The sequence below is a fragment of the Leopardus geoffroyi genome, chromosome B4 (assembly GCF_018350155.1).
Source record: "Leopardus geoffroyi isolate Oge1 chromosome B4, O.geoffroyi_Oge1_pat1.0, whole genome shotgun sequence".
NCBI lineage: Eukaryota > Metazoa > Chordata > Mammalia > Carnivora > Felidae > Leopardus > Leopardus geoffroyi.
Window position 1 is genome coordinate 57,922,086 of NC_059341.1, and position 12,947 is coordinate 57,935,032.

Below are 12,947 nucleotides of genomic sequence, written 5' to 3' on the forward strand. Positions count from 1 at the left end.
ATATCTGTACATTTCAGAGGGTAAAAATATTAGTGAAGAGTAAGATAAAAGAAACATAATTTCTAGCTGATCAATAATTCCTTATTTTAGCTCTTGCTTCTAACAAATTCCTCCATATCAAGGAGAGAGCAGATTTTCTGCCTCATCCTAAAAAAACAAAGAATGACTGCTATTCCCTTCCCCCCAGTTTCTATATACAGTCACTAAAACCATCTGCATTCCAGTCGTCATTACAAATGATCGCTTTGCCAGATCTAGTCCCATAAATTGATATATTGGAAAAACTGGCATGAATATTTTAATGCCCTGACATCCTAAAGAATGAGCTTTAGGTTTTATTTTTATATATGAATATTAGGAATGTATATATGATTATACACAAAATGTCTTTATATATTCATGCATAGAAAAATTAATCAAATAGAAAACTTAATTTTTGTTAATCTTTTAATGTATATGCTACAGAGTTATATTGTCATCTTTGATAAATGTGGGAAATTGAGGCACAGAAGTACCCTCTAGGTGATAACCAAACAGCATATGACAAAGAGCAGAAAGACTGGTAAAATGCCCACGCCTTATGTGCTTTCCTCTCTGGTCTAAACACCAGATTGCCATAGAGATTCCTATAAGGAATTCTTTAAGATGAGACCTGAATAGTTAAAGTAAATGAAAGATGTATTCTGAATGTGGGGATTCTCAGCTACTATATTTCCTTCTTCATTTCTGTAAAGTTAGTTGGCTCTCTACAAGTGTTTGGGATAATAAAAGCATTTATATAAAGTAGTTCTAGTAGCTTTTTACAATTATTAAACTACATCTATTACATAAGAAATGGAAAGCATATAGGTGTATTTTTTTCCTTCAATGAAAGGAATTGATACACAAGAGCAGGTATAACAATTTAAGGACAAAGAATCAGTATGCCCAAAATAGGCGTTTAATGACTAAATATTTTAGATGACTAAGAACCAGAATATGTGATTTTAAAATATCTTGAAATCCCCAGAAAATGGAGATTACCTCATATTGTAATTTTTTTCTTATCCTTATTAATCTTCTTATACTTTTTGTTGACGTAGATCTTGCTTTTAAAGGAAACAGCAAATCCATCATTTGCAAGTGTCTTTTCCAAATCCTTAACTTCACACTCAGTGAAAGTAATTATTTGCCTCACTTTGTAATGATAGTTGGCTAATGGAAGGGAAGCATAAACTCATTCACTTACATTTCTGTGTGACCATGAAGAGCGCTCCTGGAACGATAAAGTGTTCCTTCTTACTATTTGGTTAAAGACCACTGACTAAAACAGCCCGAGAGCTCAAGGAAACATACGGCTCCTGCAAGTGAGACAATAAAATTATATATTAGTAGGATTATCTGTAACAAAGGCACAAATATAAGAAAATAACTATGGTCAGTGAGTCCCCTCAGCGGAAAAAAAAATCAGACTATTGGACAAATATTTGGATAAATGGAAATATTTGGATTAAAATATATCCAAAGTATCTGCAAGTTTTACTGTACATTTCATTATTTTGGTTAACAGCTTACTTGTACCAATACACTCTCAGTGTCAGATAGAGCAAGATATGTGCCTTAAGCACTTCGGGGTAATTGGCGGTGCGTTTTGGGCACCCAATCTGAAAGTAAATCATGAGATCGTAGGGACTGACATTTAGAGACAGACTAAATTGCGTAACACTGAAATATCTGAACTAGAGCTCTGTGCACTTGGGAGGATTTGGAGAGGGATGCCACTGAACACCTGACAGACAAGACTGCTTTTTGTTGTTTTTCGAGCCTACAAGTTGACAGAGAAGTGTCGACACCTTATGGAAAAACCTGAAAACCATTCCAGTGAGCAAGAGTTCTGCTGCTCTATTTTCTGTACTTTCTTTCTTTTAATTGTCATTCAGAACAACTTTTGAAGAACAAAGCCCAAGTGCGTTCTTAAGTTTGGCTCTTTGTTCACCAATTCAAAAAATAAACTTGCTTTGCGACGTTGCCTGACAAGAAATCACAATATTTCAGACACGCTCGACTTCTCAGAGGAATACACAGTAGGTATTGATGTTTTTTAAATATCACAGGTCTTGTATTTAAGCTGAAACACAATAAAGGGAATATAGAATACGAATGAAATAGAATTCTATATCATAACAAAATTATTAATGATATTTTGTTGTACATTGTATCAATGATGTCTTACTGCATGAAACTAATGGCAAAATTTGAAAAGCATCTAAAATACAAATTAGATTTTCACACAAAAAAAGAGGAAGTATAAAGTGAATAGGGGATACTGTTCTATAATAAATTTTAACGAAACAGTCCAGTAATGGGATGACAGAGGCAAATGGCAAAAACGATTTACCAGCATAAAAGAAATCCATTCTAAGATTGAAACTATAGTATTTTTCTTTAAAAGAATCCAGTCTCTCAAGATGTGATACACAGAAATCCTAGTTAGGTGGGGGCTATTAGAGTCATCTAGTCATTTATTTTTTTCTAACTATTCTTTCATTTCCACCTACCCCCTCCTTTTTCACCTACTGAAATTCTACTCATCTATTTAAATGCAAGCTCCCCCATGATGCCTTACCTGAAATCTGCAATCAGACTATTAACTCTTTCCAAGATATTGCTTGTTTAATCCAGCCTCTGTCTGGGTGCTTTGTGGGATGGCATTTACTGCTTGACAGAGCACTGCATTTTTGAACTACTTTACATCCTAGAAAATTCTTTCTCACCGCAAGCCAAACTGAACTCCCTATAATTTTAGCATGCATTCAATAAACATTTAGAGAGTGGCACCTATTTAGTATTAAAATGGGTATGAGGTACAAATGTGAATATTGTACAGTATCTGGCCCAATTTAAATCCTGGCTCTGAGAAAGTTTCTTTTCCTCTTGATTTTAACATTATATGTGCTCATTATAGCTGTTGAAAACTTCATAAAACATAAAGAAGAAAATAGTGATGACCCATAGCTCAACTACCAAATGGATGGTAACTATTTAGGTTTGTTGTATCCCGTCCTTGTCTGTTCCCTCCACCCTGTGCCCCCACCTCTCTTCAGTTCTCCCCACAACCCCAGTATCTTTTATCACAGTTAGAAGCTAAGTTGGTTTCTGCTTAGCTGGTTACTGCTACATACTTTCAACCAGAGTCCACCCAGAATGTTGGTACCCTAGAAGAAGGGAAACCCATTTGACCTCAAGGGCATTGGTTTTCATCCCACCCCTATTCCTGAAGAAAGTCCTTAGGTTACAGGAAAGTGGGTGTGGCTGAATTTATCTCATTCATCGTCTTCTTTCTCTGTTATTTTGGGGAAGAATACATCTCTAAAGAAAATTGTATTTACTTTCTAGTCCTGGGCCAAACGCTATTGATTTTTTTTTTCCAATTATTTAATTGGATCTACTTTAATGACCCCACCAAGGAGAATTCTCTCTTTACAAACAGGGTTTCTACATTATTGGACCAGCAGAATATTATACTTCTTATCCAGTCCTGGGAAGTGATATCTGTCCTAACTTTTAGAGGCTGAACCACATGGCATCTCTTGAAGTAGTCTGCTTCCCCAGTAAATCGCACTCCACAAGAGATGGTCTGGCCCATAAAGCCTACAGACTCTTCTTCTGGCAGAAACTGGTTAGACCTAATGGTCCTTTGTACTAAAATTGAGGTTAAGCCATTTTACTAAAGGCTGCATGTTGAGCGGACCTAAGGATCATGATCCAAGTAACTGATGTAAAAGTTTCATAGATCAAGACAAGATACCTGTGTAAAGACACCTATAATTGATTGTAAAAATGTACACAAATTCTTCCCACACTTGTATGAATACCCATTTACAATGTAACTTTATAGCTGCTCCCATTAAGAGGTAAGGTCTATTTTCCCAACCCTAAATCTAACATTAGCAGTGGTCCAAGAAAGTACTTGTGTTTGGGGAGTGTTCACTCTTGCTGCTTTTTAGACCCCAAATATTTCCACACACAGCCTGAGCTAATACACTAGAGGAAGTAAGACCATATGGTGAGACGCCCCAACCATCCAAATTGGATTCATACAAGAATATGAGCTAAATAAAATGGTGGCTGTTTTAAGCCACTAAGTTTTGAGGTGGTTTGTTAATAATAAAAAATGGTAATGGGTACAATACCTTTCTTACCCAATCTGTTCATCAATACTTTGTGGTTAGGGCTATTCAACCAGTCAAAATGTCACCAAACTGTGTGTTCCATGATCAACACCCTCAAAGGAACTTTTCTCCATTTTGTCCAAAAAGAATTCATTATATCAAAAGAATATAATATTTTCACGTTTATCTGTATTGATACTTGTCACCCTAGTTCATTCATTTTAACCATTAAATGAATAAACCTTATACTTTGTCGGAAAAATTTCAGTTGTTCATTTTCTTCCAATCAAATATTGCCAAATTGCACTCCAAAGTCACTGTACCAATTTCCACTACTACTAAAATTGTAGGAGAGCTCTCACTGCTCTTCACCCTTATCAACATTGATACTGCCATTCACTTGTGGCAATCTGATGAGTATGAATGGTATATTATTTTAATTTGAATTTCTATCACAAGTGGTGAAGTTGCAGATAATTTTATTGGGCACATAAGTAAGATGCCTGTTTATCCTTGTTGCCCATTTTACTATTAGGTTGTTTGTTTTTTTGTTTCTGCTGCTGAAGTTTTAAATGCTTATCATTTGGTGGCTATAGGTTTTACAATATCTCCTGTTAGTGGCTTAGTTTTGTTTTGTTTAGTTCTTTTCACGGTCTCTTTTGATGTATAGAAAATGCAACTTATTGAGGCCAAATTTACTAACCTTTTCCTTTATGAAATCCTACTTAAACTTGAGGTCATAAAAATACTCCAATTTTTAACTGTAGAATTTTTGAAGTTTTGCTTTCCACTTTCAGATTTTTAAGCCACCTGGAATTTATTCTGTCACCAAGATCTAATTTTACTTTTTTCCATATGGATAACCAATTGTCCTTGCACCATGTACTGAAGAGCCCATACTTTCCCTACCAATTTGTAATGCCACCGTGGTCAAAAATGATGCCTTCATACATGAATTTAACTGTTTCTTGACTCTCAATTCTTCCCTTCTCTGATCTATATGATGGACTTAAAGCCAATCCATACTGTGTACACTTTTTGGCTGTATAATAAATAATTAAATTTTAGGGAAAGCCATTCTCAAATCTATACTTTTTCAAAATTGTCTTGGCTACTTCCTCCTTTCTTTTGTTTCCTCAAGGAAATCACCTACAAGTAGAGCCTCCCTTAGGGAATGGTTGGCGATAGCCTGAACTTTACTAAAGACTGTGCATTACGAATCCTCTTTTCACCCCTCACCATCTCCAGTCCCAACAAACACATGTGCATGCATGTACGTACACACACACACACACACACACACACACACACACACACAGATTGTGCGATAGACAGAGGAGAGAGTGTTTCTTGATTATTCCAAAAAGCATAAGAAAGGGGAAAAAAAGACAATTATAAATTACAGGATTTTACAATTAAGTAAACTAGAATTTGAATAGTTTCTTTCTTTCTTAACTCTATTAATATATTATCTTCCTCAAGTAGGTGATCTCCTCCTTTCTCATCCCATATAATGTTGGGGAACTTTGTTTACTAACTTGTCCTCTCCCTAGATTTTGTTTTTGTGTTTGTTTTTTGAAACTTGAACAGAGTCTACATTTCAGCTTTCCTGACAGAGGATTCCTAGTACCTCTTCCTCTTCTTCTGCATTGGAATCCCTTTGATTGTACTATCAAAAATAACTTTTTAGGGGCGCCTGGGTGGCGCAGTCGGTTAAGCGTCCGACTTCAGCCAGGTCATGATCTCGCGGTCCGTGAGTTCGAGCCCCGCGTCGGGCTCTGGGCTGATGGCTCGGAGCCTGGAGCCTGTTTCCGATTCTGTGTCTCCCTCTCTCTCTGCCCCTCCCCCGTTCATGCTCTGTCTCTCTCTGTCCCAAAAATAAATAAACGTTGAAAAAAAAATTAAAAAAAAATAACTTTTTAAATAGCAACTCATTCCTTTAGACTCATCCTCCTTCTTACAATCTGACACTGTATTCCAAGATTACCTTAGTCAACCTCTTAGCCAAACAGTTCATTTTTGCTGATTAAAATTAAATTCAAGGATTAATTCTTCTCATTGTTACTGTTATGTGTGTGTTTGTGTGTGTGTGCACGCACGCGAGTGCGTATCTGAGTGGTAAAATATACATGACATAAACTCAGTGTTTTAACCATTTCATAGTGTACAGTTTAATAGCATTTAATATAGTTGACCTTTAAACAATACAAGGGTTAGGGACTCCAACTCTCCTCACAGTAGAAAATTCACATACAACTTTTAACTCTCCAAAAACTTTACTAATAGCCTACTGATGACCAGAAGCCTTACTGATAAAAACAGTCAATTAACATGTTTGGTACAGTATATGTATTATATGCAGTACTCTTACAGTAAAGTAAGTTAGAAAAGAAAAAAACTGTTAAGATAACCATAAGGAAGAGAAAACACATTTACAGTACTGTACTATAAAACCTCAGTGAATAATTGGACTCGGGCAGTTCAAACCCATGCTCTTCAAGGATCAGCTGTATATTCACAATGTTATGCAACACAGCCTCTATCAGTTCCAAAAAATGTTCATCATTCCAAAAGGAAACCCTGCACCCATCAAACAGTCACTCTTCCCTTGCCCTCCCCCCTGGGCTCCTTCACCATTCTACCCTTTTATTTCTATGAATTTAACTACTCTAAGCACTTCATATACATGGAATCATACAATATTTGGGTTTTTTTATAGCTGGCTTATTTCACATAGCATAATATCTTTAAGGTTCAGCCATGTTGTAGCAGGTGTCAAAAAAGCTAAATAATGATCCATTGTGTATACATAACACACTTTATTGTTCCATTCATCTAATTATGGACATTTGGGTTATTTCCACCCTTTGGCTATTATGTATAATGCTGCTAGATACATTTGTGTAAAAGTTTCTATGTGGACATATGTTTTCATTTCTGTTGGGTATATATCTAGGAGTAAAACTACGAGGTCATACAGTAACTTTATGTTTAACTTTTTGAGAAACTGCCAAACTATTTTCCACAGTGGCTTCACCATTTCACATTCCAACCAGCAATGCATGAGGGTTCCAATTTCTCCACATCCTTACCAACACTTCCCACCACCCTGCTGGATAAAAAAGTTATCTTTCATTGGGGTTTGATTTTCATTTCTCTAATGACATGACATTGAGCATCTTTCCTTGTGCTTATTGGCCGTTTGTATACTTTCTTTGAAAAAATGTTTATTCAATCCTTTGCTACTTTTTAATTGAGTTGTTTGTGTTTTTGTTGTTATAAGTTACTTATATATCCTAGATACTAAACTCTTATCTTACACAATTCACAAATATTTTCTCCCATTCTGTCAGTTATGTCCTCATTCTCCTTTTTTTAAAAAAAAAAATTTAATGTTTATTTATTTTTGAGAGAGAGAGAGAGCACGAGCAGGGGAGGGGCCGAGAGAGAGGGAGACAGAGGATCTGAAGTGGGCTCAGAGCTATCAGCACAGAGCCAGATGTAGGGCTTGAACTCACAAGCCATGAGATCATGACATGAGCTGAAGTCAGACACTTAACCCATTGAGCCACCCAGGTGCCCCTATTTCTTCTTTTGTTGCTTATACTTTTGGTGTTACATCTAAGAAACTACTGCCTAATTCATTTTCATAAATATTTGCCCCTGTATTTTCCTCTAGTACTCTTATAATTTTTAGTCCTTATTTTTAGGCATTTGACTCATTTGGAGTTAATTTTTACATATGGTATCAGTTAAGGATCAATTCTACAAAAAGATTTTTCCATCTTTTGTATGTAAATATCGAGTTGTCCAGCATTAATATTAGTTTAAGAAGCTAAATCACCAAGCAAACAAGTGAGCAATGAATTCAGTTCAATGTGAATAGTCTTCTCTCATTTTTTTTTTTAATTTCTAAGTGTTTTTATTTATTTTTGAGAGACAGCAAGACAGAGTGTGAGCAGGGGAGGAACAGAGAGAGAGAGAGGGAGACACAGAATCCGAAGCAGGCTCCAGGCTCCAAGCTGTCAGCATGGAGCCCGACATGGAGCTCGAACTCACAAGCCGTGAGATCATGACCTGAGCCGAAGTCAGACGCCCAACCAACTGAGCCACCCAGGCACCCCTGGTCTTCTCTCCTTTCTATAATTGGTACCCAAATGTTTTATTTTCACGATATCTGTACTACTGTCTATCACACTCTCATTTGATGTACATCTTGGAATAAGCTGTGAACTTTCACTGTTGCATAGGATAGAAGTTCCATCCTATCTCACCTTTTTTTTTTAAGTCCACTCTGTAATCCACCTTCCATATTATTGCTATTTAAACTTTTGAGCATATTTGTATTTCACCTGGCTATTCTTGCTTTATTTTCAGAGAAGTTCTGAGCATTTACAGAGAACTGAGTTCTGAGAATCTAGAACATTCTATGTCACACCTATCAACTTCCAAAGTTTCCAGCTTTACCAATTCACTTCCTTATCTTCCTTACTTTCCATAAGTTTTAATCACTAGAATGGTGTGATAATGTCTGGAAATAGGTAGTGGTCAGCGACTTTTGTAAGTCATCATGAGCCCTTTATTATTAACAGAATTGGTTACAGGTAAAGCTTAACTGAAACAATGTTAGTGCTCACCCCCTTATTTCACCACTTAGATCTATTAATACCTACATTAGTACTTTTCACCATGAGTTCTCTATTATAAATTTCCTGCTCTTAGGGTTTCTAAAGCCAATCTTCTATTTTTAATCTTAGCATAATATTACAAAGGTAAGACTGCTTTGGAAATACTTAATTTAGGATACTACTTAACAAATCCATTCACACACACACACGCACACACACACACACACACACAAGCTTTCAACTGCTTGGGACATTGGTATAAATTTGACCCCTCTACTGAGTTCCTTCACCCGCTGATGTGCTAGCTGTACCTGTAAATTACAAGACTTATTAACAAAGGAAGTTCCCAGAAATGGTCATAGGGCTTAAATGGATTTGAATGCTATCACTGTCTTGATAAACTACATATTCTTTTTTGGATAGCAAAAGGAATCTAAAGGAGAGACTGGGTGGCTCAGAAAGTTAAGCGTCCAACTTCGACTCAGGTCATGATCTCATGGTTTGTGGGTTCCAGCTCCGCATTGGGCTCTGTGCTGACAGCTCAGAGCCTGGAGCCTGCTTCAGATTCTGTGTCTCCCTCTCTCACAGCCCCTCCCCTGCTCATATTTTCTCTCTCCCTCTCTCTCTCTCTCTCTCTGAAAAATAAACATTAAAAAATTTTTAAAAAGGAATCTAAGAATGTGAGAACAAAAGCAACATTGTCTTTAGTAAGACAACTTTCCTTTCCAAAAATGCTATGGCTTCTTCGTCTTGAACCCTCAGCTCTCTCCAGACTCTCCCTGAAGAGGCCAGTCTGCCCAGCTCCTGGACACACATTGACCAAGTGTGTTATTCCCACCAGAAGGAAAGGTGTGGCTCTTGCCCATCCCTCCAATTTTATCTTCTAAAAAGTATGCTCCCCACCATTTGTGATGTTCCAACCACACCCACATCCTTCCTGTTCCTTGAACCTGGCAACATGATGCTCACCCCCAAGACACCTTGCTTGCTGTTCCTGGACCAGGAAAGTCATCCTCTGCAATTCTTGTGACTGACCTGTCCTCATCCTTCAGCTCCAAGTTCAAAGGAAATCTTTCCATAGAGGCTCTAAATGTCTGCATCCTCTTTCCTTCCTTCATTACTAACACTCATATCAATCTGTAATTACCTTTTTTAACTTCAACATTGTCTCCTGCCCCCAGTAGGACAAAGTTGCCAGAGCAAGACCTCATTTGAATTGTGTTTGCTCTGTCCACAGTTCCTAACATATAATAGGTGCTACATGTAATAATAAGTAACTATTGGGAAACTAAATGATCAGAACAATGCACATCAACTTATTGGTAAGAGAGTTAAAAAAAAATATGTGTATCATTCACATCTCTATCTTCTCTGCAGACTATGAATGGCAAAATATTACTTCTGGCTTTCTCCCCAATTTAGTATAAATTGCTATGATATACTCAGAGAATGAAAGTTACTTTTAACATTAATCTAATAGAAATAGGATGTATCTGGTCTTTCCATGCCAAAATAATCACATAATTTAAAAAAATATATATATATAGGAAAACATTTGGACTATTCAATATTTTCAATCATCTGTGTACCATTACCTTCCATTAAATTGGATTCTTACAAGTTTAGTACATATCTCTGTGTCAGAGGATTTTCTCTAGCCATGTCTCTCACTTGGTTCCATTTTCCAAGTATAACCCTGACATTACAAACAACTAGGCTCCAAATCTCCACTAAATTATCTGTTCTTCTTTACTGAATACAGAATTGTTGTTTTGGCTGGAATTAGTCAGGCACAGTTAGTACAATAACACTCAGTGCCTTCCTGTGTAGCACCTGCTACATGTTATTTATTTCTTGTTAGCTACATAGTACAACAAATTGTGTCTTTTAACAGCTCATTGAGTAGAAGAAGAGAAAGTGATGGCAGTGGGATTGTTGAAAATGTTCAATGGTGTCAATATATTTCTTCTCAAATAATCCAGCTAGTAAATTTGCACTAATAACATTTATTTCTTTGGAAAATTTCTCTGCCATATAATTTCCAAATGACCTTGAGCAGACAGCAGCATGAGTAGAATAAGTACAGACAATGACCCCTGGCTTTTAATCTGTTAGCAAAGGTTATTTTAATTGAATAAATGCAGTATATGGAAATGAACCAATACTTCTTTTCAAAAAGCTTAAAAATGTTAAGGCAGCATTTGGATGTTAAATTTCGGTAAATTATTTACAGTTTTTTGGATTTAACAGTATGATTAAATGCCACATTGTTAAGAGAATAAAACCTATATTAAGAACTTTTCCAGAGTGTTACAAAGTCATTGGAACATCTTCTAGAACAGCACAGCTGTACGAAGGTCTCCCAAATCTATGTGTATGCACACATTTTACATTTCTCATCAAATCCACTAATTCAGTTTTACCAATGGGCACGATTCAACAAACAGCACTTGAATAAAGCGCAGGGAAAAGCAGTGGCTACTATTTTTTTTTTCCCATCTGTGAATTTTGCTTTATTATGTTAGAGACTCCAATTGAACTTTGTTTCAAGCTATTAACCTATGACAGAAGACTGTGGAGATAAGATTTCACTGACATATAGAACAAAGAAAAAGAAAGAGTGTGAAAATTACAATGACAAGGTTGCCTTAGCAGTTTTGAGGTGGTAAAATGAAATCCCTGACTAATAGGCCTTGCTAACATAGGAAGGGTGAGGAAGTGAAGAAAGAAGGACAATCTTGGGTTGAACTCGAGAGTCTTCCTGAGGACCCATAATAGATACACACTGCTGTTGCAAACTTCAAACTGCAAAGCAAATTAAAGTGTGTCTCTAATTGTTATAACTTGTGCAAGAAGTTCGCATGCAAGAATAAATTAAGAAGCATTAAGAGTAAATTGTTGATGTTATCTAAGCAGGCTTTTTTTTGCGTGAGAAAACACCAAAATCTTTGTGTTACATTTTATAAATTATTCAGTCTTCCTGGTTTTCAGGAACTCAAATATCTTCAAGGGTTACTTCCTCTCAATATCACTATCTTAATTTTCAATGGAACTAAAAAAATAAAGTATAAGAGCATTATAAAATAGTCTAACCTATGAAAGAATTATTCATGAAGATTATATAACATCATATGAACAAGCCAATATTCTGTACCAAAGTTAGGCTCTAAATGCTGATTCGGGTAGTATTTCTCAAATATGGGATAAAAGATTATGTGCAAGATGTAATGGAAATATTACTGTAGCTCATTAACAACAAAATCTTCTTCCTGAAAAACAATGCCAATGTTTTCCTTCCTAGCCAGCATACGTGTCTTCTGATGAGAGAAAATCGTTAAGGAAAGTCTTAGAGGCTTAAAGCTAGAAGGAATGGACTATTCTAGTGTTGTTTTTCCAGAACGAGCCACAAGGATATGAGAAAGTTTCAAGTCCCTATTTTGCAAACAAATTTTGACTCTCTTTATTTTTAAAATATTAAAATTTCACACACATTATGATATATATATCATATTATGTGTATGTATAATATGACATAGATGTGTGTGTGTGTGTGTGTGTGTGTGTGTGTGTGTATAATTTTACCTGTATTATTGGTTGGATCATTGTGAATATACACACAGGAACATTTAATGAATGTATGTTTGGGGCGCCTGGGTGGCACAGTCGGTTAAGCGTCCGACTTCAGCCAGGTCACGATCTCGCGGTCCGTGAGTTTGAGCTCCGCGTCGGGCTCTGGGTTGATGGCTCACAGCCTGGAGCCTGTTTCCGATTCTGTGTCTCCCTCTCTCACTGCCCCTCCCCCGTTCATGCTCTGTCTCTCTCTGTCCCAAAAATAAATAAACGTTAAAAAAAAAAATAATGAATGTATGTTTAACTAGAACTGAAAAACTACTGTGTTGAGAAATACATAAATCAGAAAAGATTATCACAATGAAATGATTTTAAAAAAAATCTATACTGAAATGACTATTGTTAGCGTCAATTGCTTATTTACTTTAAGCAGTAAGTTACATCATCTATAGATTTTATTGATCCAAAGGCAAAAAAAATAATGCTCACTGGAAAAGATACTTTTATAATCTAGAGATCACTTCTGGGAAACCAAAGGCACATCTTTAGAAGATCATGTAACCCAGAGAGTTCATAGATGTAATTTAAGTAACCTCTG

General features: G+C 36.2%; 1 protein-coding gene across 7 annotated transcripts in view; it reads right to left on the reverse strand.

The window, feature by feature from the left end:
* The window catches only part of SOX5 (SRY-box transcription factor 5), a 1,013,293-nt gene that overhangs the window by 550,150 nt on the left and 450,196 nt on the right, over nucleotides 1-12,947 (reverse strand). For all 7 annotated transcript variants that reach the window (XM_045466143.1, XM_045466144.1, XM_045466148.1 and 4 more), the window contains one exon: nucleotides 1,229-1,340. In XM_045466143.1, coding sequence (XP_045322099.1) covers nucleotides 1,229-1,230 — 2 coding nt within the window. In that variant the 5' untranslated portion in view covers nucleotides 1,231-1,340. The remainder of the gene's footprint in view (nucleotides 1-1,228; nucleotides 1,341-12,947) is intronic.